General features: G+C 40.4%; 2 protein-coding genes and 1 long non-coding RNA gene across 4 annotated transcripts in view; 2 read left to right on the top strand and 1 right to left on the bottom strand.

The window, feature by feature from the left end:
• Positions 1-1,756: 1,756 nt before the first annotated feature.
• LOC128599482 (NACHT, LRR and PYD domains-containing protein 12-like) lies at positions 1,757-16,456 on the top strand. 2 transcript variants are annotated; one of them, XM_053611096.1, is made up of 16 exons: positions 1,757-1,845; positions 4,461-4,524; positions 4,703-4,780; positions 5,480-5,659; positions 6,462-6,568; positions 6,949-7,225; positions 8,173-8,386; positions 8,479-10,270; positions 11,623-11,883; positions 12,433-12,606; positions 12,723-12,983; positions 13,359-13,532; positions 13,667-13,837; positions 14,315-14,488; positions 14,989-15,035; positions 15,283-16,456. In XM_053611096.1, exons 3-16 carry the CDS (start codon positions 4,709-4,711, stop codon positions 15,822-15,824), a joined length of 4,446 nt encoding a protein of 1,481 aa, XP_053467071.1. In that variant the 5' UTR covers positions 1,757-1,845; positions 4,461-4,524; positions 4,703-4,708; the 3' UTR covers positions 15,825-16,456. The 2 variants fall into 2 exon arrangements, with proteins under 2 accessions (XP_053467071.1, XP_053467070.1); XM_053611095.1 differs by lacking the exon at positions 1,757-1,845 and having other exon boundaries at positions 4,375-4,524.
• LOC128599485 (uncharacterized) lies at positions 14,418-17,369 on the bottom strand. Its single transcript, XR_008384416.1, has 3 exons — positions 17,214-17,369; positions 14,965-15,025; positions 14,418-14,483 (listed from the first exon to the last, which is right to left on the bottom strand). It is a non-coding gene; the product is annotated as an uncharacterized LOC128599485 (long non-coding RNA).
• Positions 17,370-17,607: 238 nt separating this feature from the next.
• zgc:158766 (uncharacterized protein LOC100009641 homolog) overlaps positions 17,608-27,370 on the top strand; it is a 47,247-nt gene continuing 37,484 nt past the window's right edge. Inside the window, exons 1-3 of the mRNA XM_053611093.1 lie at positions 17,608-17,628; positions 17,701-17,847; positions 18,570-18,901. Coding sequence (XP_053467068.1) covers positions 18,692-18,901 — 210 coding nt within the window. The 5' untranslated portion in view covers positions 17,608-17,628; positions 17,701-17,847; positions 18,570-18,691. The remainder of the gene's footprint in view (positions 17,629-17,700; positions 17,848-18,569; positions 18,902-27,370) is intronic.

Below are 27,370 nucleotides of genomic sequence, written 5' to 3' on the forward strand. Positions count from 1 at the left end.
GGTTCTTATCATTATTTTAGTCTCTCTCCGCTACTTGTAATGTTAGGTATTTGTATTAAGCTAAGAAATCTTTAAAAGGACAACTTTAAACTCGTTTATATTAGCACTGAAGCTAACTAGCTAACTGCTACCTGAAGTTTAGTAACTGCACGCGCTGTTGAAAGCTGAGCGTTAGCATAATCGGTGCTATCAATTTTCTTTTCTTTTCTTTTCTTTTCCTTTTTTTTTTTTTTACTGAAGTTGAATAGATAATCATTAACAAATACTTTCAGGAGAAGCACACACACACACAGACACACACACACGCACGCACACACACCTCTACGAGTTAAATTTCAGTCAGTTCTGTATTTACAGTTTGATTTATGTCAGGAAACATATCATTTTTATACAAAAAAGAAAAAAAATCTGTATTATGTTTATGTTTTGGTTCGTTCGAAAATTACCTGGATGCCTTGATGTCAAATGAATCATTATCTGTCTGTAATATTAAGTAGGATTACAGGACGAGAGTAAAATCACTGATTATTCAAATGATTTAAGTACATTGCATCATGGGACTGAAGATGAATGAGTGAGTAAATGGTGCCAAGTTCAGCACTTACACAGGCTTGTGTAAGTATTCACCCCCTTTAACTTTTCCACATTTTGTAATGTTACAACCTGGAACTGAAATGGACTGAATTGTGATTAGTGTCTAAAGTGGAAAAATATGAATACAGTTTCCAAAATTATATACAAATAAAAATGTGAACAGATAAGCTGGTGTGGAAAAACCGAAATAATTTCAGTGCAACCAGAAGTCACATAATCCGTTTAATTAGAGTCGAACTGGGGGCAGTAAAGTCATGAAGACCAAGGAGTGATCAAACAAGTCCAGGACAAAGTTCTGGAAAAGGGTCTGGTTGTAAAAATGAACGGTCAGTTAATAAATAGCATTAAATTATGATGTTTGAGGGCCACGGTTTAAAATAATAAAAATGCAAGATTTTATTTATATATATATATATATATATATATATATATATATATATATATATATATATATAAGGTGAATATTACAAAAGAAAAATAACTTAAGCGCTGCATGTTGGTATATTTACAGAGTGTGTGATCTGATTGCCAGGTATATCAGTGTTAAATTGACAGTAATTACTGATTTCTGTGCTCACAAGGTGCGGACAGGTGACACTGATAAAATGTCAAGTAAAAATCATATAAAAGGCACATCACAAGATAGACGATAATGTCATACATGGAGATTTTTCACCCGGGCATCTCTCTCTCTCTCTCTCTCTCTCTTTCCTAATTGGGAAAAGTGGATTATCTGTCCATTTGATTTGTCCAGTACAGTTTTCTAATTTTATATATTGAGACAGGTCTGTCATTTCCCAACCAGCTGAATAATGGCATGTGTTATACAGCAAGAAAAAGACAGTGAGACGCGACGTGAGTGGGAGGTGTGCTTTGTATTGTTCTGCCCCTGCCCCTCAGACTGCCTGTTTCTGCCCCTGCTGACACAGACCATGTCCAAAACAAGCAGTGCCACGAGCACTGGCGCCACCTGGTGGTAAGACATTTATTAGGAGATAGTGAAGCTTCTACTGACTCTCCAAGCCCGCCCCAATCCTTCCCGTCCTGTGCTCCCTCCCTCCTCCCTCTCCCCTCCCTCCTCTCTTTCTCCCCCCTGCCTCCTCTATCTCTCGCTCTCCCTCTCTCTCCCTCTCCCTCCTCTCTCTCGCTCTCCCTCTGTCTCGCTCTCTATCTCTCCCTCTCTCGGCTTCGTAATAACAAAAGTGAAAGTCTTCCGCATAGTGACAAGGCAAAAAAAAGGCCGAAAGTTCGGTAAGTTGTCGTTTACAAAGCAATATTTCTTTAATAAATATGACCCTTATAAACCTGTTGTACAGTTCCCTCTGGAACTGCAGGAACGGCGAGAGGCCAATTCGTTAGTTTTTGTTTGTGGTATAAACCAAAGACATTTGAGTCTGAGATCAAACGATGGATACTGGTCCGTGTACGGCGCGCGACCTTAATTCGTTCTTGGTTTCAGAATTGAAAAACAAAATAGAAATAGCGTTCATTCATGTTGTGTTTTGGTATTGACAATTAAATGACTAATTAACTGTGTAAAAAACAATTTTTGCTCAAAAATGTAGCTAAAATATTTCAAATATGCCTCATTTATACTTTCTCGCCGTCTTATTTTTTGAGATGGAGCCAGGGACGTCACTAAAGATTTATGAATGGGGGGGCTAAGCCTCTTGTGGGGGGGTCTAGGATAATAATATAACATATATTATATAATAATAATAATAATAATAATAAGCCCCAAAACATCTTTCTTGTCGTATATTTTAGAGTAACAGTGGGTGTCAAATCTATTTTTAAAAAAAGGTTAATTTTGGTCAAGGTATACCTGTGACATAATTTGTGTTAGACACTGATCTAATATGACTTATTTAAATTATATCAAAATAAAGAAATTAAAGTCCAATACTTTTTGGATTTTATTTATTGAGAGAGTGAGTGAGTGAGAGTGACAAGCAGATTCTTTCTTTCTCCACACTTTGGCCTGTCCATCACTTTGGTCGAGGTTCATCCTGGCTCCAGAACTTTTGTGGATCATCTCTGTATTTCTTTGTGAATTTCAGTCTGGCTTTCTGATTCTTACTGCTGATGAGTGGTTTACATCTTGTGGTATGACCTCTACATCTTCAAGTTTTCTTCGAAAGGTGGATTGTGATACCTTCACCCCTGCCCTGTGGAGGTTGTTGGTCACTAACTGTTGTTTTTGGGGGGGGGTTTTTCACAGCTCTTATAATGTTTCTGACAACTGTTGTTGTTTTCCTTGGCAGACCCATTTGGTGTCTGTTGCTCAGTACACCGGTGGTTTCTTTCTTTTTCAGGACATCCCAAATTGTTGAATTCGCTATACCCAATGCTTACGCAATGGATCTGATAGATTTCTCAGCTTCAAAATGACTTGCTTTTCTCCCATCGACAGCTCTCTGTTCATGTAGGTTTATCCTTTTTAACAACAAATATAGTCTTCACAGGTGAAACCCAGGGCTCAAACCAAGAGGAGACATTCAGAGATGTTAAATCTTTAAACAAATCAGTTTAAAGAATTAATTTAACAAGCCACACCTGAGCAACAAAGAAACATATATCACTCACATGTTCCAATATTTTTGATCACTTGTAAAAATGGGTGGGTCCAAACAAAAGGTGGCATGTTCTAAGTTGTTTAACACATATAGATGTAAACATGAGGAAATTAAAGCCGAAATTCTGATCTATTGTCTCATATTCATCTTTTGATCTCAAAACCCAAATGTCTTCAATGTGAATTGAAAACAGTAGAATTGGCCTTGTGTTCCAGTACTCTCCTTAAGCATTCCTTGACATGCATAAGAAGCTTTTATCTTTTATATTTCTGTCCACACTTCAGTTCAGCCTATTTGCTGTGTGTACAGTAACTGTGTTTACTTTCATTACACTTCCAGTAGCACAGATACAGTATGAGAGTATAACTGGAGTACCTGTTACTCAGCTACAGTACTCACTACTGCACACTGAACTGTTAGATCAGGTTACGGTTCACTCTCAGGGGAAAAAACTAGAGACGCACCGATACAAAATTTCTCAGCCGATACCGATAAGCGATTATTCAGAGCGATATCGGCCGATACCGATAACCGGTATGATAGTTCCGCAAATAAAGACTTTATTCTCTCCTATTCAACGAGTTGTTTCACAGTAACTGGTCTCATAAACACAAAACACATTACTCTAATGATCATTTCTCTAAAATGACAAATCTACAGGAATTTCTCTACATTTGGTCAACCAAATGCCACGAGCAGCCTAAATAAAGGTCATAAATAAAGGATTTTAAATAAAGGAAAGTTGTTTACCTTATATGGTGATTTGTGGGCATTTCTTTATGCAAATGAGTCTTCAGAGCAGTATCAGAGTAAAGCAGGGGTTCCCAAACTTTTCCAGGGCAAGGCCCCCCAAATGGCGTTAACATTTGACCCAGGCCCCCCTTTTGCAAGATGTCTTTAAAACACATTAAAAATACAGACTTCTGAATATATCCCCCTTTTTTATTAATAATTTCTTCTTACATCTTCACATTACAATACATTAGGAATTGATTGTGTGTGTGTGTGTGTGTGTGTGTGTGGTTGTTTGAGAGTGAGAATTTATTTTTCACACCAAATTGTTGAGGCCCCCCGGGCGCCCCCTGGTGGCCCCCACTTTGAAAACCACTGGAGTAAAGCACGTGCTCACTGGCGCTTCTTATACACAAATGTAGAACTCTGATTAAAAATTTAAAAAGAGCCCCCTGGTGGTAGAACATTTATTATGAGAGTGCAGCTTCTTCAGAATCTTTCAGCCCGCCCCCATCTCTCTCTCTCTCTCTCTCTCTCTCTCCTGCTTCGTAATGAAAGTGAAAGAGACTTCCTCATAGAGACAGGACAAGAAAGAAGCAGTTCCGAGAATCTACAAAGATCAGTAAGTTATCATTTACAAAGCAATATATATATATATGTTATATATGTGTCATGTATAATGTGTTACACGTATAGTAGCACATATACAGTATGATAGTATAACTGGAGCATCTGTTACTCAGCTACTCTACTTACTACTGCACACTGAACTGTTATGTGACAATGTGACTATTTTGTAGTCAATCATGAAAAGACACGTCTCGGGCCAGACAGCAGAGCCAGATGGATTTACAGAGCGGCTCAAAGGAACCTCAGCTGTGAGTACCGCTCTTATCAATCTGTCTTGATGTATAGAATCTTCTCTCCCTTTTCTTTAATAACGGTGCAGTTGAATGTGTGTTTTCTTTCAGTTTATAAGCACACACATGGTGGGATAGTATAAGGCTTGCACATACTGCACTTTTTAACTTTTAATAGTTAAATTGAACAGTTAATGTTGTGGAACGTCTATGAAAGAAGTTAGTTACGCTATAGCAGCTGTAAACTAAGCAGACTTTCCCTCGCCAGACTCACGTTCTTCTCTCTCTCGAAGGTAATAAAAAATATTTGAAAAACCTGCAGCTCGTCACGTTACTGAGAAACTGCAAAGAAGCGTAAACGTCCTCTGTCCCGGAGACTTTGTGAGAAATGCTATTTAGAAGAATTTATAGAGATATTATTTAAAACTTTAAAAACCCACTGACGCTGAAAGCAGAATAAACTGAATGTCAGCGCCACGCTCTGTCGCTTTGTGCTACTGTATGAACAAAGCCGCCGTTTTATGTGTGCGTTTATGAACATGTATATACAGAGGCTCATGTCAAGCCTTATAAAGCTTTATAAAGTGTTGCCAAAGATTTCTTTATGCCAAGTCACAATATTTAAATATTTGGACCATTTGGACCTTATCAACAACCAAATGCTTATTGTTAATAAAATATTAACGGAATCATTGAAATGTCTTTGTGGTAATTTAGGCAGAAAGACCAAACTCACCTGCTCCCAGCTGTATGTCCATGAAGAGTGATGCGTCCAGGCAGTTGGTTATCGATTTCAGCCGAGGGGAAAAGAGCAGTGGAAAAAGGTCTGAAAGTGAAAGAGACTTCCTCATAGAGACAGGACAAGAAAGAAGCAGCTCCGAGAATCTACAAAGATCAGTAAGTTATCATTTACAAAGCAATATATATATATGTTATATATGTGTCATGTATAATGTGTTACACGTATAGTAGCACATATACAGTATGATAGTATAACTGGAGCATCTGTTACTCAGCTACTCTACTCACTACTGCACACTGAACTGTTATGTGACAATGTGACTGTTTTGTAGTCAATCATGAAAAGACACGTCTCGGACCAGACAGCAGAGCCAGATGGATTTACAGAGCGGCTCATAGGAACCTCAGCAGTGAGGACCGCTCGTATCAATCTGTCTTAATGTATAGAATCTTCTTTCCCTTTGAAGGGTGCCAATAATTGTGGAGTTGACTGTGTGTGTTCTTGCAGCATCATGCAACGGATGTGTACAGAGTCGTAACAAAGCCCTTATTCAACAAAACACTAATATCTAGAACACAGTTAGGCGCACGGTGAGTTAGTGGTTAGCACGTTTGCATGTTCTCCCCGTGCTGCGGGGGTTTCCTCCGGGTACTCCGGTTTCCTCCCCCAGTCCAAAGACATGCATGGTAGGCTGATTGGCGTGTCCAAAGTGTCCGTAGTGTATGAATGGGTGTGTGAGTGTGTATGTGATTGTGCCCTGTGATGGATTGGCACCTCGTCCAGGGTGTACCCCGCCTTGTTCCCGATGCTCCCTGGGATAGGCTCCAGGTTCCCCGTGACCCTGTAGGATAAGCGGTATAGCTAATGGATGGGTGGATGGAATAGTTACATGTTTAATAGTTAATGTTGTGGTTAAGGTATTTAAATATATTTGGATGATTTGGATCTTTCATTTAGGCAGAAAGACCGAACTCACCTGCTCCCACCTGTCTGTCCATGAAGAGTGATGCGTCCATGGATTTTCTTTACCAGTTCAGCCGAGGGAAAAACAGCAGTGGAAAAAGGTTCGCAGTTCAGTAATCTACTGTATAACTACTGTCATAAAACAGTCTTCCATTATTTTAGCAAAATCGCTTGTAGATTTTTCCAACACTTATACTGTTCTTGCTTGCAAAAGAGCAATGTAAATGCCATTCTTAAAAAAACTGTTATAGTCTACTGTATACCGTATACTGTCCCCCTTTTAGTTATTTAGTTCTCTCAACCAGCTCAAAAACCCCAAATTATGCTGCTTTAAACCGATAAAACACCCAATAATTGGCTGTTCTGAACTATAAGTAACAAAACTGATAAAAACAAAACTTTAATCAAAGCAACTTAAAAGATTCCTTCATCGGGAGTGAATGAGGTCTTTCAGTTTGTTTTTTTTCCCTGTCATTTGCAGTGTCGAGATAGAAACACCACACTCACCGTCACCTAGCTATGTCTTTGTGGAGAGTGAAAAGTCAGTAGAACTCAACCAGGACGATGGGGAAGCTTTTCTACGTTTGCACCCATCAGCCACTGTATCGGCGATGTACCCACCACAAGAGCCGAAACTCTGCCTGCAGCACCGCATGCCTCGGGAAATTTACTGCAAGACAGATGAGACCCTGACGTGTAAACAGTGTGCAACTGTGGAGCATCGAGGACACGACAAGTGCTACACACAGGGCGCTAGGGTAAGGCAACACATCAGGCTTTTCTTTTCTTTTCTTTTTAAAAAATAGTTCATAAGATGTCAGTGTCTTTAACCCTAACCCTAACCCTAACCCTATACAGTCCATAATGCTTCCTGTCCACCAGAGCTATAGGACTGAAGAGTGTGTCATGATTAATGATATTGTACACACAAGCATGTGATTCTGTGTTCTTTAAACTTTAACACCAAGTTGTCATTTAAAACAATTGTCCGCGTATCTATAATAATAATAATTGATAAGTATGGAATAAATCACTGTGTGTGTGTGATCTCGAGTCAGTTCAATACAATTTTATTTGTATAGCGCTTTTAACAGTAAACATTGTCCCAAAGCAGCTTTATAGAACTGTATCAATTCAGGATATCAATTTTAAATGTATACATTTATCCCTAACGAGCAAGCCAGAGGAGACGGTGGCGAGGAAAAATTTAATCAGAAAGCTGCGGACCTAAAACAGAACCTTGTGGAACACCAGACGTTACCTTAGAGCCAGGAGAGGGCCGTTTCCTTAACGCCAACAACAGTTTCTAGTCTTTCAAGGAGAATAGTATGATCAATGGTATCAAAAGCTGCACTACGGTCAAGCAACATACGCAGGGAGACACAACCCTGATCAGAGGTCAGGAGTCGGTCATTTACTACTTTAACCAGCGCTGTCTCTGTGCTGTGATGAGGTCTAAATCCTGACTGATACATTTAATGAAAGTTATTCACCCCGATACACCCCACAGATGATTATTTACCAATAACAGCATATCTTCAGGTGGTTTATTCCGCTTATACCCTCTTATACATTGTATACTACTTTTTATAGCTGTTACTATAGAAACACCGACCTGTGATTTGTACTTACACTATTGTCTGTTAAAGAAAATGAATCAACACCTCCGGACCTGTGCTATAATGTTCTTCTTTCTTTGTTACAGGCCCTGCTGGAGCTGGACCCATTGTCTTTACTTGAGCAAACACTGAACCATGTAGACACAAAAAACTTCATGTGGTATCTTTGCCAAAATTACCCAGAATGCTTTGAGACTCCTCAGGTGAATTGTGATATCCAGGAGGCATCTAAACTCATTCTGGAGAGATTTGGCTCAGATGCAGCTCCAAAGATTGCGCTAAAGGTCATGTTGGAGTTAGGTAGGATCAAACACCTGTTTATTGCAGTATTTCCAATGAACGTGGTCTAAACTCCTCAATTTATTTGATTGGTTCATCTTTTCTTTTCATAGCGAAAAGTCATAAGACCATCCAAGATCATGTCAGAGCTAACCTAAAGGATCATCTTAGATTTAAATTCCAGAGCATACGTGAAGGAAATGCTCAGCAGGGGAACCCGATTCTTCTAAACGACATCTTCACCGAGCTTCTCATTACGGAAGGAGGAGGGGATGGAGCTGTCAATAAAGAACATGAGATCAGACAGATCGAGGATGCGTGCAAGAACAAGGGAATGGAAGAGATTGTGATCAAATGCAACGATATCTTTCAAGCTTTACCCGGACAGAACAAACGCATTCGGACCGTGCTAACCAAGGGCATCGCTGGGATCGGGAAAACTGTGTCTGTACAGAAATTCATCTTGGACTGGGCAGAAGGAAATGCGAACCAGGATATCCATTACATCTTCCCACTTCCTTTCCGCGATCTGAATTTGAAGGGAAATGATGAGTATAGTGTGATGCAGCTTCTTCATCTGTACTTTCCAGAACTTAAAGAACTCAAAACTCTAAGGAGCGAGGAAGTGAAAACCGTGTTCATCTTTGACGGCCTGGACGAGTGTCGACTTCCCCTGGATTTCACGAACAACGAAATGTGCTGCGACCTGACAAAGAAAATCTCGGTGGATGTCCTGCTAACAAACCTCATTCAGGGAAATATACTTCCCTCTGCTCTTCTCTGGGTTACCTCTCGACCAGCAGCGGCCAATCGGATCCCTCCCGAGTGCGTTGACCAGGTTACCGAGGTCCGAGGCTTTAACGACTCGGAGAAAGAGGTGTACTTCAAAAAGAGGTTCGATGATCAAGGCCTCGCTGACAAAATCATTAAACACATAAAGTCTTCAAGGAGCCTCCACATTATGTGCCATATCCCTGTCTTCTGCTGGATATCTGCCACGGTTCTGGACAAGATGTTGGACGAATCAGACACGGAAGTACCTAAAACTCTGACCCAGATGTACACCCACTTTCTTCTCATCCAGACACATTTGAAAAACAAGAAATACCACGGATTGATTCAGGACAACATGGACCTGCCCGAATCTGACAAAGAGATGATCTTCAAACTGGCCAAGCTAGCGTTTCTGCAGTTAAAGAAAGAAAATCTGATTTTCTACGAAAATGATTTGACCGAATGCGACATCGACGTTAGCAAAGCGACCGAGTACTCTGCAATCTGCACAGAAATTTTCAAAGAGGAGTCCGGATTGTACCGAGAGAAGGTCTTCTGCTTTGTACATCTGAGCATTCAGGAGCACTTAGCTGCTGTCTATGTGCATCTTCAATTTACAGACAGCCACATAAACGTACTCCAAGAAGACACCGAGAATCAGAGTGACACGGTAAAGATGTCAGATTTGCACAAGAGCGCTGTGGACAGAGCGTTGAAGAGCGAGAACGGACACTTTGACCTTTTCCTGCGCTTTCTTCTCGGCCTCTCGCTCGACTCCAATCGGGCTCTTTTGAGAAGCGTGCTCCCGAACCCGTGTTTGGAGAGTTTGGAAGAAACAGTGGACTACATCAAGGAGAAGATCAGAAAGGAGTCGTCGGCAGAAAGGACTATCAACCTGTTCCACTGTCTGAATGAACTGCATTACAACTCGTTGGTGGAAGAAATCCGTAGTTTCCTGAGATCAGGCACGCAGTCAGAGACGGAGCTTAAACCAGACCAGTGCTCAGCTTTGGCCTATGTGCTGCTAACGTCAGAGGAGGTGATGAATGAATTTGACTTGAAGATGTGTAACACGTCTCCTGAGGGATATCGGAGACTGTTACCAGTTGTCAAGACTTCGAGACGAGCCAGGTAAGTTTCCACATGGAAATCGTAAGCATAACATCGCATCAATGAATGCAAATACACACTGTGTAACATAGAAGTAATGTAGTAATAGAGGTGTGATCATGTGCCATGATAAGGAAATCTAACATTTTAGCATTATACTATTATAGTATAGATGCAGATGTGACACAGCCTTTGAAAGATGCTACTTTTTTTTCACCCCAAATTTCATCTTGCCAATTCCCACCCAAGGGACACAGTGGCTCAGCACATTCAGCTTGCACTTCCAAGATTTGGTGGTTCGAATCTTGCATCCGCCTTGTGTTCGTGGGGTTTGCATGTTCTCCCTGTGCTTCGGGGGTTTCCTCCAGGTACTCCGATTTCCTCCCCCAGTCCAAAGATTGCGTTGTAGGCTGATTTCCAAATTGTCCGTAGTGTGTGAATGTGCCCTGCGATATGTTGGCACCTTGTCCATGGTGTCCCCTGCCTTGTGCCCTGAGTTCCCTGGGATAGGCTCCAGGCTCCCCCGTGACCCTATGTATGATAAGTGTGATGGAAAATGGATGGAATTCGCAAACACTTATGACACTACAACGGAAAACCTTCTTCCCCTGTGAAGCCAAATCTTTTTTTTTAATTGTTGCGTCACACTCAGAGGTATGCTCCTCCCAACCAGAGAGCACAGCCAATTTTGCTCTGTTGGATCTGCCGAATCTGAGAAGATTTCTGAGAGAAAGCTAGGTTAGATAGCTAGTTAGCTAATACTAGCTAGGAGTGGCAAGAGTGTTGTTTTAGTTACAGTATGGACACAGTACATAAGCAAATTTTTTATCAGCACAAAAGGTGCTCCAGCCAGCGATTTGGCAAACTACTCGAGAATGATGAACTTAACAATTAAAACTAGCAGTTTCCTGTCATGTTAGCACTGAAATTAGCACCCGACTACACTACCCATCAGCCTCTGCACATCACATGACCCCACTGATCACACACACCTGTTTGCACCTAATGAGCACGGTATTTAAGCCCTGGTTTTTGTATGTTCCCTTGTATAGCGTTTGTTCTGTGTTACCTTGTGTCCGTTGCGTTGCGTTGCGTTGCGTTGCGTTGCGTTGCGTTGCATATGGTCTTGAGTCATGGTCTTGAGTCATGGTCTTGAGTCATGGTCTTGAGTCATGGTCTTGAGTCATGCTTAGACTTGCATTGTTGATGTTTGTGTTTGTTTGTAAATAAACCACTTTCACTTGCATCCGATCCCCGAATCCCTGACATTTCCATAAGCATAGAATTAAACTCTTGTGCTATGACTTCCAAATGATGTCGTTTTAGTTGAAATCTCATCGATCTGTTTCATTCTATCTCACGACCCTCCACAGTCTTGCTGGCGTCAACCTCACAGACGAATCCTGTGAGACCCTGGCTTCCATTCTCCAGTCTGCTAACTCACACCTGGTAGAACTGGACCTCAGCTTTAACAGTCTGGGAGATTTAGGAGTGAAACTTCTCTGTAGCAGCCTCTCAAATCCACACAGCAAACTGGAGAAGCTGACTCTCAGTCACAACGAGCTCGAACATATAGGAGTGAAGCTGCTGTGCGACTGTCTGATGAGTCCACACTGTAAACTGCAGACTCTCGGGTTTGTAACTGTTTTGCTCATGTTTGCAATAATAATGGCACTTGATGCGATGTCTTGAAGCTTTGCAAATAGAGTATGCGAAACGAAATGATTCCAGTAGAATCTTATACTGTAGAAAGCAGTTAGCAGATCAGACATTTTATAACAAACCTTGTAACAGAATCTGAGTGTTGGACATTGTACTATATACAAGTGCAGCTCAAAAAATTTAATTCAAAAAGTGGAACTTTCATATATTCTAGATTCATTTCACATAAAAGGTGAAATATTTTTAGCCTTTTTTTTGCTTTGTTTTAATCTCGATGATTACGGCTTACAGCTCATTGAAATCAAAAATCCAGTATCTCAAAATGTTAGAATAAAGAATTTATAATACAGAAATGTTGACCTGAGAAGACTCTAATCAGATAATTAACTCAAAACAGCTTTGAGTTAAGTAATTTAATTTAATTTTTGAATTAAATTATGGAAAAAAATTACTTTTCCACGATATTCTAATTTTTCTTAGATGTACCTGTATATGTTTTTGTGCTTTTTACCTGTTTGCAGATTGGCTGGAACAAACTTCTCAGAACAATCTTGCGAATTAATGGCCTCATTTTTCCAGTCTGCTAACTCGCACCTGAAGGAGCTCGACCTCGGCTGCAATAACATGAAAGACTCCGGAGTGAAGCTTCTCTCTGCTGGACTGATTAGTCTGCAGTGTAAACTGGAGAAACTCAGGTTAGGTTATAGTAATCTCCATTCGGTCAGTTTTGTCAATAGCTGAACATCCGTAAGTAAAATGAGTTATGGTAACAACTTAAAAACAAGCTGAAATAGTTTCTGTTACGCTATAGGTTGGACAGATGTGACCTCAGCCATGAATCATGTGAAGCCTTGAAAACGGTTCTTCAGTCACCCAACTCGTGCTTGAGACAGCTGGATCTCAGCTACAACAAGCTAGGAGACTCTGGAGTGCAACAGCTCTGTGATGGACTAACACATCCAAACTGTAAACTGGAGTTACTGGATCTGAGCTACAACAACCTCGGCCACTCCGGAGTAAAACTTCTCTCTACTGGACTGATGGATCCAGACTGTAAACTCAAGAGTATAAGGTTTACCATCACATGTTTTTTTTTTGTTTTTTTTATAAATTCAAAGCAATCTTGTTTCTGAAGATTGACTTTCCTATAAAATTTAGTTCCACACCAGCTCATGTATGCCTAAGTGTGTTTTCGGATGGTGTTTTCCTCTGAGTGTGTTATGCTGATGCAATAGTTAAAAAAATTGGCAAATTATGAAATTTGGGAGAGTATTGGGGAAAAATGGGAAAAGAAATCACTACCCAGCCTAATTCATTAGAGAACCAGCAAAACAAGTAGACTAGCAGGTGTGTTGGATTAAATTAGAACTGATTTCAGGATCAACGTACTGTAGATCTCCAGGATCAGAACTGGTGATCAGTAATCTATGTATTTGCTCATCTGTAGACTTGCTGATGTCGGCATCCCAGATGAGACGTGTGAAACTCTGGCCTTGGCTCTACAGTCAGAAAATCCATACCTCAGAGAGCTCGATCTCAGCAACAATTACATTGGAGATTCAGGAGTGGAACTGCTCTGTGCTGGATTATCCAGCCCAAACTGCTTCCTCGAAAATCTCAGGTGAATACTACAGTATGTCTAGGCTTTTTTATTGAGATATACAAGTTAGAAATGCTGTTATAATACAGTAGCTGTAACGGTTTCAGACCGACACTTTGTTACTACTTATGATTTATTTCTTTTCTGTGCTGCAGTCTGCGATGGTGTAATCTCACAGAGGGGTCCTGTTCAAACCTGGCCTCGGTTCTGAGTTCCCACACTCGTTTGACAGAACTGGAGCTGAGAGACAACGATGTGCAAGATTCAGGGCTGAAGCTGCTTTGCGCTGGTCTTCAGGATCCAGGATGCTCACTGCAGAAACTGGGGTGAGTTAAAGGCACACAGCAGTGCAACAGAACAGTGAAGCAATTCTCTGGGTTTTATCACGTCTACATTATCAAAGGAGTTATTATGCTGAAATTCAAGATCCATGTTAACATTTTACACTCTCTATTATACTTTAGTTATTTTTCAGAGATAACTATCTGGTTTTGAGGCCAGTTTGTATTTGCCATAACATTACATTTATGGCATTTTGGCAGACGCTCTTATCCAGAGTGACTTACACTTATCTCATTTATACATCTGAGCAGTTGAAAGTTAAGGGCCTTGCTCAAGGGCCAAACAGTGTCAGTTTGGCAGTGAACTTTTGAACTCATGACCTTTCGATCAGTAGCCCAATGTCTTAACCACTGAGCTACCACTTACCATGTAAAAACTTTTGTTGCAGCACACTGGAACTGTATCAGGTTGGTGGTGTATTTATTAATTGTGAATAAACCGTAATAGTTGTTCCTCTGCAGTCTTTCAGGGTGTTGTGTTACAGAAGACGGCTGCTCCGCTCTAGTTTCAGCTTTAAGCTCAGATCACTCACAGCTCAGAGAGCTCGACCTCAGCTACAATCATCCGGGAGAGTCAGGAGTGAGACAGCTGTCTGCTGTACGAGATAATCCACGCTTTAACCTGGAGAAACTGAGGTGAGTGGAGTACAGGAAGAAAAGAAACAAAAATCCATTTCAACCTGTGGCATTTGACCTTTTGTAAAAAAAAAAATTTAGTACTTAGGAGTAACTCCAAACTCCAAACCTGTATGTCAGGGTCCTGTAATAGTTTAGATACTGTATACTAAATTTCATGTCATGTTTCAGGGTCAAATACATTGCATGCTTAAAATCTTTATGTTGAATACAAGACTGTACAGGACAATAAATTGTAAGGTCTGCAAGTTCAAAATGAAAAAATGATTTTTATTGAAGGTTATGGATTAATCATACTGAGGAATCATAAACAGTATGAGTGAGGACTTCAGTTACCAGGATAAAAGTTTTGCTTTTAAGGTTGTCTTTAATGACAAAATGGGTTCATGTTTTTATACTTTATATATATTTTATGAGTTTGTAGCCTATATTGAAAAGGTTAGAGTGCTAAAAGAATACATTATCACCACACTTACCTGATTTCTTTATTCTTTTTATAGTGTGGACCACTGTGGGGAGTGCAGGATCAAACCAGGACTAAAGAAATGTAAGAACATACACAACTGGGTTTTTATTAATTCATCAGAAGTGTATCTTCCAACATGAAGGCATTTTCTAAGGACATATTTTATATATTAAGGCTTTATAAGACTTAGTTTCTGTTGTTCATTTTGTGTTAGTTATGGTTTTTTTTAGGTCTGAAGTTCCACACCAAGTTAGCTACTACAGATCTATAATATAGTGCAATAGAGCAAATATTTTTGAAAATTGATTTTAAGACACAATTTCTGCAGACGCCTGTGAGATCACCCTGGACCCAAACACAGCACACAGAACGCTTTCTCTGAGTGGTGACAAAAAGGTGACAATGACCAAAGGTGAGCAGCCATATCCGGACCACCCAGATCGGTTTGAGTATTACGCCCAGGTTTTGTGCAGACAGACCCTGAGCGGTGCTCGCTTCTACTGGGAAACAGAGTGGACTGGCAATGTTGTTTACATAGGAGTTACTTACAAAGGTATCAACAGAAAAGGTCGCAGCAGTGACTGCAAACTGGGGATGAATAATAAATCCTGGATTCTTTTCTGTTCTACCGATTATGGCTATTATGTCAGTTACAATAACAAGGAGACAGTGGTACCTATGCCACCGAATCCCTCCAGAAGAATGGGTATCTATTTAGACTGGCAGGCTGGTACACTCTCCTATTTTATCATCTCCTCTGATAGGGTGTATCACACGTACACATTTCACACAACATTCACTGAGGCCCTGTATCCAGGCATCCGGGTCTATAACTACGATGACACAGTGACACTGTGTGAGCTCGAATAAAACAAGAGCATTCACTTGAAGGAATTTACTGTAGAGTACGTCTACATACTGAATGTATTCAGGATTTTATCCACCAGTCAAAACATGCACACCATGTATTTACCCTTCTACAAACCATGTATGTTCTTGATTTATCTTGATGTGGCCTGACTGTATGGCCGCAAGCCATTATTAGCTTTGTCATTTTTATATTGAACTTGTACTCAACATACATTTACTCAACAAAATTTATCCTGAATATCTTGACTTGATATATTTCTGTAAATCTGCTTTGGGACAATGTCCATTGTTAAAAGTGCTGTACAAATCAAACTGAATTGAATTGAAAGATTTCACTTTTAATCTTTTAAAATGGAATAATTAATAATGTATCTATGACCCATTAATTTATTCAGAATATTAGGCTATTTTGTTAATTATATTTATAACTTTGTCAGTCCTGTACTGTATGTGTGTATTTGCTGTCCATGGAATACATCTTTGATGCATTTTCATCAGTATACTGTGTTTGTCGTTGTTAGTATCTTAAAACTTGACTGTGTTTTTATGCAGAATAAAATATGTCACTTAAAAGGCTCGTTTTCCAGGTGTCTAATTTTGGGAAATCCTTTCCAGACCATTTTAATGTTTGTTTATATTGTATACCTATAGCATACCGTGTATATAGTTTTCCGACCGTTATTTTTCAGCTGTTCGATCACCAATGTTCACCAATGTTCATAAACGTTCCTCATTTTACAGAAATGATTCAAAGATCCGACTCACATCTGATTCAAAGAGTTGATTCCTACAACAGAATCGTAACGAACTTTTACCTCAGAGAAAACTCTGAAGTAAGAAACTGAGGTAAAAAGTTGGTAAAGTGGTTGTTATTTTAGTCTCTCTCCGCTATTTGTAATGTTAGGTATTTGTATTAAGCTACGAACATTTTAAAAGGACAACTTTAAACTCGTTTATATTAGCACTGAAGCTAACTAGCTAACTGCTACCTGAAGCTTAGTAACTGCACGCGCTGTTGAAAACTGAGTGTTAGCATAATCGGTGCTGGATTAAACGCGATGATTTTCTTTTCTTTTCTTTTTACTGAAGTTGAATAGATAATCATTAAAAAATAATTTCAGGCGAAGCACACACACACACACTGTGTGACGCACCTCTACGAGTTAAATTTCAGTCAGTTCTGTATTTACAGTTTGAATTATGTCAGGAAACATAATTTTTTATACAAAAAAGAAAAAAAAATCTATTATGTTTATGTTTTGGTTCGTTCTTCGTTAAGAGAAAAAAAATCTCATATTAAACTTGTACAATTAATATCATGTTCAACTTCATTTTTTAACAGTTTCCTACATTACCCACAATACCACGCGACTGCCTGCTGATCTTTACCTAGAGAGAGCGATGCAGCGGCACTTTACTGCTGTATTCTGTCCGGCTCTCTCGCCTCCTCATCTGTACAATTTGCTCAAACAGATCAGCTTCCAAAGCTTCAACTTTCACTCGAATAGCGCCATCAACGCCATCGCCCTCGTCATCTCGTTGATCGCAACCTACCCCAGTCTCTACTGTAACTCAACCTTGTAAAGCCGCATTGCATTCTGGGATTTCGAGTTCAACGTCTTTGCTACTTCTACATTGATTGAACCTCTAAAACCCGATTGTTATCCTTTACGTTTGAGATCGATGAAATGTTTTTCTTCTATTAAGCTCCATTGTAAATGCGCTTGCAATAGCAGTGTCCTCTGACGACAGAGCAACACACGACTGCTAACTTCTTACAGGAATAACGATAACACAACACCAGGTAACAAATTCACACCTGACGCACTAAACACATCACAGGTATGTTTATATAAAGATATTTATTGTGTTTCAGGGTGGAGTTTTCCTTTTACTCAGCCCCGCAGACCTCGAGAGGCGGTCCGGTCAGCAGGACCACGGCTTTAGTTCTCATTGGCGATAGCGTTCAGCGCCATCTTGTGATTAAAGGAAGTATTTAATTCACAGTGAGCGGTCAGAGAAGGTTGGCATTCATTAGTAACAGGGTATACTGATATAAAATCCTTCCTGGTGACAATATTTACAACGGATATGGATACAGGTTATTAGTGGAAATGAACTGTGTTTAGAAAACAGTATTTAGGATTGCTAAATACCCAACCCCTTTTTTGTCTTTTTGACGAAAGTGTCATCATATGCAAGCTTTAACTACTTCATGCAACAAGAAAGGAATCTGTGTTCATGTTTTATTGGTATTTATTCATTTATTTATTTAAATCATTTATGATATCCCCATCTTTACAGTAAAAAAAAGATTTATTATTGCAAACTAGAACTAAACCACAAAAAACAAAACTAAATACCATGAAAAATTCCAGAACTTTTTGGGACTTTTCCTAAATTTGTTGTTTTCAACTTACAGATTTTCTCGGGTTAGTTATCTTTTTATTTTTCAGAGGTGATTAAAACAGAAATGATGACGTTTTAAAGCAGAGTATAAGAAAACGTCTACAGACACCAGATGTATTGTAACACCGTAGTGTTTTGAGTTTATATAACTTTTACTATCCAGATTTTTTTTAATGTTTCTGAGTTTTCTGAAAAGTCTGAAAATTCATTCGATATTTTTCCAGACTTTTTGTCCCACTTTAAATCGTACACTAGACACTCTGATATAACAATTAAATTTCTTTTCTTTTTTCATCTAAACTCTCAGAAATTCCTTCAAATCTGTTCCCACTCCAGGATGAATGCGGTGATTTTGTTGCTGGACGTGAACAGCTGGCTCCTCTGGCTCATCCCACATCACCATTCAAGGCATTGAGCTGAGGATTTTGTGCGAATAAGGACCCCAACCGGGCCAAACAATGGCAGCGCTGAAAAGAGAAGGGGTAAGAGATGGGGAGGGTCGCCGAAATGCAAATTCACTCTCTCCGTTTCCCCTCAGAGAAACTCTGAAGGAACGCACAGATCGGCGTTTCTCTCCGAACGGGAAGCGGACGTCGGAGAGTGATGCAGGAGAAGACAGGCACAGGTGCGCTGTAGGAGGATCCGCCTGCAGAAAACGCCCCACTCAGGTAAAGTTCGGGTTTTTATTCACCTCTGTGATAAAAGTGAGGAGGGAAAGTTAAACCGGCAGCGTTTATCTGCAGGTCTGAGGCCTGTCAAGAGCTCTGCATAAAAACATATCTAACCCTATAAACATATCAAACCCTTTGAGTCAATACTTTGTACTACCTCCGTTTGCCAAGATAACAGCTCTGAGTCTTCTCCTATAATGCTATAATGTATTCTCCCATGAGGTTGGAGAATACATGGCGAGGGATCTGAGAGCGTTCCTCCATACAGAATCTCTCCAGATCCTTCACATTTCGAGGTCCACGCTGGTGGACTCTCCTCTTCAGTTCACCCCACAGGTTTTCTATGGGGTTCAGGTCAGGGGACTGGGATGGTCAGGGCAGGACCTTGATTTTGTGGTCAGTAAACCATTTCTGTGATTTTGATGATGTTTTGGATCATCGTCCTGCTGGAAGATCCAACCACGGCCCATTTGAATCTTTCTGGCAGAGGCAGTCAGGTTTTCATTTAATATCTGTTGATATTTGACCGAGTCCATGATGCCATGTATCCTAACAAAATGTCCAGTTCCTCTGTCAGAAAAACAGCCCCAAAACATTAAAGATCCTCCTCCATATTTAACCGTGGACATGAGGTATTTTTCCACACGGCTACCTCTCTGTGTGCTCCAGAACCACCTCTGGTGTTTATTACCAAAAAGCTCTATTTTGGTTTCATCTGACCATAGAACCCGATCCCATTTGAAGTTCCAGTAGTGTCTGCACACTGAAGACGCTCGAGTTTGTTTTTGGATGAGAGTAGAGGCTTTTTTCCTGAAACCCTTCCAACGACTTGTGGTGATGTAGGTGACTAATATTAGTAGAGGGCAGTATATAGTATACAATATTATATATTGATATAAAATAGTAAAATGGTATGGTATAGTACAGGAAAGTAAAATATATGCCAGCACTGACAAGTTAAAGCCATCGTTGATGTTTGCAACACAAAACTTGACTGAAAGGATAAAAATAACATTTAATTTTCATTAGTTATTTTATCAGTGCATACACCGAGATGAAGTAATGCGATAATATTACATTTATCTGAATGATTTATGATAAATAGTTATGAGAGAGAGAGAGAGAGTGTGTGTGTGTGTGTGTGTGTGTGTGTGTGTGTGTGAATTACCAGCGTCTGTGCCGCATCTCTACTAATAATAAAGCTGTGACTTTAACTACAGTATGCATCTGTAACTGTATGTTACTATGGTTACAGCTGTTTATAGGCAGCGCATTCATTTAGAACGGTGACTGGAAATTGCTATGCGTTATACGGTTTTAACGCGCTCCTTCCAGCCAATCAGAATCGAGTATTCAGACAGACCATGGTATAAACTATAGTATAGTATAACAGAGTGTGTTGTAATAGTAGAGTATACTAGTATAGTTAAAACTGCGTCTTTATTTTGCACACTGAAACGTCATTGTTAAATACTTCACTGAGTTTATATACGTTAATAGAGAGAGAAACAACTCTGCGTTAATGAGAGATAAATATAAATACAATGAGAGTATATGGAGAATTATATCATTTACAGTTTTATTGCTGTATTGTGTCCTTCAGTGTCTTTTCTCTCTCTCTCACACACACACACACACACACACACACACACACGAGAGTGCTTTAATGCTTCAGAAAGAGAATTTTTTGCAGTTGAATGTTCGTCTCTACCCCCACCTGTTTTCTTCATATAGTTCTAAACTGAAAACTTTTCCTAGCCAAGATAACTTTTTGAAACACTTTTTTGGCGAGTGTAGTTGTGTGTTCGTCGTGTCTCATTAACGGTTTCTCTGCTGCCTCGGCAGATTTTTTTTGTTTAGAACCACTCCGCTGCTCAAAGAACTCGCTGAACAATTGGCCTATTCTACCCCGTCCCAATGACCCCCAACGCCCTCCCCCCGACTAATGCCTCCCTCCACTTCCCTAATTTCCACTTGATTAAGCTTCTCGAGTCTAAGAGGGAAAAACGCTTCACTAACTCAGAAGTAGAAGCGAGAGACAAAGACGGCCGACTACGTTTACTTCCTAAACATCAGGAAGGAAAACACTTTATATTTATTTTTATTAATAGTATTAGTAGAAAGTTTAACCTTTTTAACCTTTAGCTGCATTCAAGATTCTCAGGACCGATTTATTTACCTTTTAGCGACAGACATCATGAAGCACTGCATGACCAACGCTATATTCATAACTATATTCAGTAAAATAAAATATACGGTCTATAAAAAATGTTCTGGGTGACTTTAAATGGAAAGAAAAACTAAATAAGGCTCATTCGAGCTCCAAATTTAGTTTATAAGGAGGAATTACTGTATGTGCTGACCTTCATAGAACTGTAGGTGTCACTGCAGCGTCCAGAAAGTGCTTGCTTTGTTGAATTATTAAATGCTCAATATATCATATAATAAAATACAGCGGTTCTCTTTTTCGCATCCTGAGACCCCTTTACCTGTAAAATACAGTAAGCTATCAATATTATTAAAGTATATTTAATTTTAGACTCATTTAAATGTGTATAAACAATATTTGGGGTATTTATTAGAGCCATTAGAGAGGTTCTTATACCTGAAATATTCACCAAGTGGAAAAAAGTGAGAACCATTGATATAAGAGACCAAATATTACTCAGCGTGAGTTTGTTCTTGTAGTTAGAAATGTAATATTTAGTATGTTATATTAGATTTTTGGTCCAGCTCTAATGCAGAACCCTTTACCGCTAATTGTGTTTGTGTCTCTGTTGTTTGTCTCAACATTCATGCCCTTTCCACGTTTTTTCCTCCTCATTTGGCCGTTTAAGGCCGTGGGCGATGTTGGTTACGGTCCAGGAACCCTAAAGTCCACCGAGACATGCCCGTGATTTTGGCCGTTATAAATAAACTTGACTCGACTATAAGCACCAAAACACCTCAGCCTCAAACTTTAAAGATGTAAACAGAGCTCAGAACGAACAAGCTCAGGAGATTCGTTGCTAACAAAGAAAGGACGGCGTTGGAGCTCGCTGTCCGAATTCTCGACCTGCTTGAGCAGTTGCTTAGTGATGTGCCATGGATCAGGACGGGATAATCCAGTTTGAGTCCGGACGATGAATCTCCTCTCCGCTGAACTCTGTTCTTTCTCAGAACTCAGCGCTTTGAATACTAATGTCTCAGTTTTACACCAGAGAGAGAGAGAGAGAGAGAGAGAGAGAGAGAGAGAGAGAGAGAGATTTAGTGGCTATACAGCACACACACATACACACATGTCCTCTTCCTGTCCACTTCTGGCTGTAGTCCAGTAGCTGTACAGAGTTGAAATCAAGTTCAAAGGTAGGGTGTTACATGTACATTTGGTTATTTAATGCTTCTTTTTTAAAAAAATACTACACAGTGTATATTTCTATACGTTGTGTAGAATTTAATTTGCACCAAAGACACTTCAAGTGTGCCATAACTGCCTGTGAAGATTAGAGAGCAAAAAGCATTTTTTTTTTCCCAGCGGTAACATGATTCATATGAACAGGAAGCACTACATCCACTGTTTTAATAAATAATAAGCAATAAGGAAGCTAGAATTCCTCTGCTGTAGTGTGAGACAAATAGATCCAAACGGATTGCGTTTTACAGTGAATCGCTGTTTTGAAGTATTAATCTTCTCATACGTTTACATTTAGTATGGGTTTAGTTTGTGTTGCTTGAGGTTGTGCAACAAATAAAATGTAAACAAGAAGAAGCAAGAAGCCACAGTCAGCTTAATCTGCATTTGAATATACTTTGCATTTTTTAGAAATCAGATACAGCTATAATTAATCATCTCAGATTAATCTCCTGAGGAGAGCACTAGCTAGAAGGTTATCTGTGACGAAGATCATCCCGCGGATTCGTTCCTGTCATGTCGCCCCCTCATGGGGTCGTGGAGTATGGACAGTGTCACAAGAGTTTGTGCTGTTTTTGGAGGAATACGTTTGGGAGATTAGGGACGAGACCGAAAAGTCAGATAACTCCAGGAATCCAGCTCAACACAACAGGAAGAGCTCATTATGCAGATAACACAACACAATGACATCAATTACCAAAGTCCAGCGTCAATCCATGCTAACGAGCACTCAGCTGGACTCTCTCTCTCTGTCTCTCTCTCTCTCTCTCTCTCGCTCTCTCTGTCTCTGCTTCTCTTTCTTTATGAAATCTTAAATAGACGCTTTTGCACCTTGTCTGTGGATTTCGTCCAAAGTTAATGAGTTCTCCCTCGCTAAACGCGAAACGGACCAGATGTAAGATCTTTGCTCACGATTGCCATTATTTTCCGCATTAAAGGGATAGTTCACCCAAAAATGAAAATGCTGTCATCATTTACTCACCCTCGTGTCGTTCCGAATCTGTACGCGTTTCTTTCTTCTGTGGAACACGAAGGAAGATATTTCGAAGAATGTTTGGTAAGCAAACAGTTTTGGTTCCCATTGACTTCCATTGTATGGACACAAAAAAGACATTTCTCAAAAGATCTTCTTTTACGTCGTACAGTTTTGGAATGACATGAGGGTGAGTGAATGATGGCAGAATGTTCATTTCTGGTTGAACTATCCCTTTATAAGTTGCCTCTGAGAGCGACAGAGCGGTGGAGAGCGGTAGATGTGTACTGACTTTGAGCCGTGTAGGAGAGAGCCATTGTTCATCCTGATTTACGCTCTGGAGCAGTGTATAATTAGCCCAGTGGAAACAGGAAAAACCTCACCCTCCCTCCCTCTTTTCTCTCTCTCTTTCTCTCTCTAGTGTATACAGATATGCCTTTACTAACTGCCCCTTTATGGTGAGATAGAAGTGCCATGTCCCATGTGTGTCTGAGATTTTTACTGGAAATGACAAGAGCCCCAGCTTCCTGGAAAAACAAATCCGTTGCTTCCCAGACCGCGTTCACTTGTTCTCGCTGTACGTTCAGAAACACGAAATCGTCTCAATCGATCGACCAGCCAGATTTTCTAAAACGCCTCCCTCCACCAAAAGCTTGAGATCACTGTGTACTCAGATTCCTATTCTTAGTCTCGTTCCAGTTTATCAAAACACTAAGTCTTACAATGTCATTCCATCCTGTTAGTGACGCTGTACAGGTTCTGAACTCATAATTCATTCAAGGCCTTGTGTTATCTTTCTGAGCTTTTCATATTTCCTTCATCTCCTCCAGAGTCTTCAGGAGGCTCTCCTTCCGTGTCGAACAGCGTTCAAGCCCTTGGCGGGATTTTATTCTTTTTTTTTTTTTTGCTCTGAGTGAGTTATTGCGCCAGCAGCCCTGTAATTTTTTTAAAAGCTTTCCTGTGCAGATGAAAGAGCTGCCCAGCTCCAGGTGGAATAATAAAGACCTGCGCTTAGTCCTCGTTCCCTGCCCTTTCCTTGACGGGACATTCCTGGACGCCGGTGCGTCATGTCATGTAACCCTCGGCTCCTTTACGAAACTCTCACTGTGACCTGTTCTGCCTTTCGAGTTTCGTGCATGGTGGTTTATTGATGCAGAAGAGGAACTCTCGCTAGCTGTTTTTTCACCCTCTCAACACCTGGGAGTGTTTGGCCTGTAATCCATGGGGACAAAACAACACACACCTGGTCTGATGGAAAGGGGGAGGATCACACATTACAGCAGTCTGTGTGTGTGTGTGTGTGTGTGTGTGGGTGTGTGGGTGTTCCACTTCTCTTCTCCACACCAGATAAGATTATATCATCCTGAGTTGATTCTAATTCAAAAATCTTTTATTTACAATCTTCCTGGCTGAGAAATCCTCATAGGAAATTGTCAGATTGTTCTGCGGCCCTGCAGATTTATTCAAATGGTATCAATCATTCTCACACAAAATTGGTGCCGTGTCTGATGCGGATGAAAAAAACCCATGGCTTATGTCCCCTACCTGGAGATATTGAGGTTCAGGGAGGTTCTTCGAGTCTTGTGGTCTTATTTATGAGTGATGGGAAGAGGGAGCGTGAGATCTCCGCCCCTACTCTGACCAGTCACGAGTAGATTGTAAAGCAGACTGTGAAGCGGCGTTTCACTGTATGGTGGCTCGTTGCATTCTCCGCGATAGGATGAAAAGTTCGGCAGATCCGTGAGGAGTTCAGAGCAGAGCTGCTGCTCCTCCATTTTGATAAACATGGTTTCTGGACACCTTCCACTGAAAGTACACCAGACATGAAAGACTTGACGTGACAGCCCAGGGCTGATCCAGGCTTCACTGGAGGGAAGATGACGTGGGAATGCGTAAGGATCAACGTCAACGCTCGGGGGGGAAAAAAGTTCCTCAAGGCTTTTTTGGATGGTTAAAAGTGTTTTAAAGTTGTTCTGGAAAAGAAACTGTCTTTCCCCAGAGAGACAAACCAGAACGTTTCATTTCAGGTGCGACTTTTCTTCACCCATTTTCTCCCCAGTTTGGTCTTGGCCAGTTTCCACCCTATCGTATCATACGAAAGCTACTAACCATGGAGGGTGAAGGCTAACACAGGGGCGCTATGTTTAATAATAATACGATTATGATATGATATATAACTGATTGTTGGGCCCGGCCCAGCTGTGCTGCTGTTGCTGTGGTTGTTAAGGCGCAGCGTTCACGTCTGCATCAATAACGGCGTAAAGACTGGAACGAACGGCGTGTATCTGTATCATGTTCCTCCAACCCCGTCGCTCGCGTGAGACGTGTGCACAGAGAAGAGCAGATCGGAGGAGCTGATAAACAGAGAGAGTCTCTCTTCACGCACGAGGGCTTTTGGATCTCAGTCATTCTGACAATCCACACAGTTCTTGAACTGCCCTGGCGGAGGCTACGTCCTGACCGTGTCGGGTTTACTTAAAGAATGTCAAAATTCCAGTTTTGTAATGTTCGCAACTTCGGAAGTTGAATTTTAATTGACGTCTCAGAGTTTATAAGTTGTAAAGCAACATTTCTCAACATGGCTGAATCCATGGATGTTGGGGAGGAACATGTGAGGAACATGTTCCTCGTGAAATATTCTACGGATACTTTCTAGGTAGCTAAATACTTAACCTCAGTTATTAGCTAGCTTACGCTTAACCTCCGTATTTTGCCAGTTGCCTAGCAACAGAGTTCTCATAAATTTAACCCCATGACCAGTGATTGTATCATGTGTGCAGTGCCCCATGTTAAAAGCATAACGCTCCATTTGAAGACATCTGTACACGGAGACATGCCGGGTTATAACAAAGCAGCTGAGAATTGTGGGATACATCAGACCTCCAAGCAGAGCCTGTAGTTCTCTCTCTCTGGTTGGACAGCTGTCACCGGTGTCTCGTCTCTCTCTCTCTCTCTCTCTCTCTCTCTCTCTCTCTTGTCTCTCTCCCTCTGTCTTCAGTACTGTTAAGGCTGAGCCAGAGGACGACAGGTAAGAACCTCGGTTTGTAGTCTTCACTTTGGCTTCAGAAATATTTCTCGCCGCATCTAAAGTTTTCATTTTTATTTCACTTAACGTTCACGTTTCTCAAAAACGGTGGAAGCCATGGACCTTTGAGAAGATGGTCTGTTGATATTTCTGATCGTTTTTATCTTGTTTCTCTGGGAAACATTTCTCCTGCCAGTCATAAAGCTCTTCTCAACGAGCACAAAGATGTTTAAAATAACATCAAAGTAATATTCAACATAAATAGAAACGTGGATCAGTACCGAAAATCAAACCACCAGTGAATTCTTTTCATACACGTGTCTGGTTTGTTCTTTGAAGAGGTGGTGGTGAGTTTTCCCTTTTTTGTCCTTGTCGCTTTACGCAGGTAAGATCTCAGCTTATCTGTGCACACTTTATATCATTTCTTTGTCATTGGAAGGTCGGAGCAGGTCTGAACCTGAATCAGGTTCTCCATTCGTCGTTTTTTTTCCCTCCACAGCCTAAGCTTTGCTTTAAGCATCTAACTCCCACGAGCTTTCTTGGGATTTCCAGAAGCTTAGTTTGACTCGTTTGTTTTCTTCTTCTTCTTCTTTTTTATTTTCAGGACTTAACGTTTCAACCGTCTTTGAGCTTTGTGTTACTGAAGCACTTCACCTCCATCAGTACTTCACATCCTTTGAAATCAGTAAGGGGAATCTTGAGATTTGAATCTGGAGGACGTCCAGAGACTGGTAGACGCTCTCTCTTTCAATACATAATACATAAAAAGCTTATATATCATACAATATCATCATCTCTTCAGGCACGTGTTGGGAATTGTCTAAAAAGACTATTAGAAGATGTATACTTGATTTATATTCCAGCCTCGGGCGAATCATCACAGGACGTCTGTGAATCTGATACTTCCTCAAACAAACGATTAAAGGTGCGAAGTATAAGTACCTTAACGATAACATTAAATATAGCATTAGGGCATTAATTGACGTCTGTATAGTTGTATAAACTGTCGTTATTATGAATCGTAATTGACAAACTTGTAAAGAACTTGCGTCTTTTGACTTTTGATTGTAATGTTTT

Source organism: Ictalurus furcatus, chromosome 23 (genome assembly GCF_023375685.1).
Source record: "Ictalurus furcatus strain D&B chromosome 23, Billie_1.0, whole genome shotgun sequence".
Classification (NCBI taxonomy): Eukaryota; Metazoa; Chordata; class Actinopteri; order Siluriformes; family Ictaluridae; genus Ictalurus; species Ictalurus furcatus.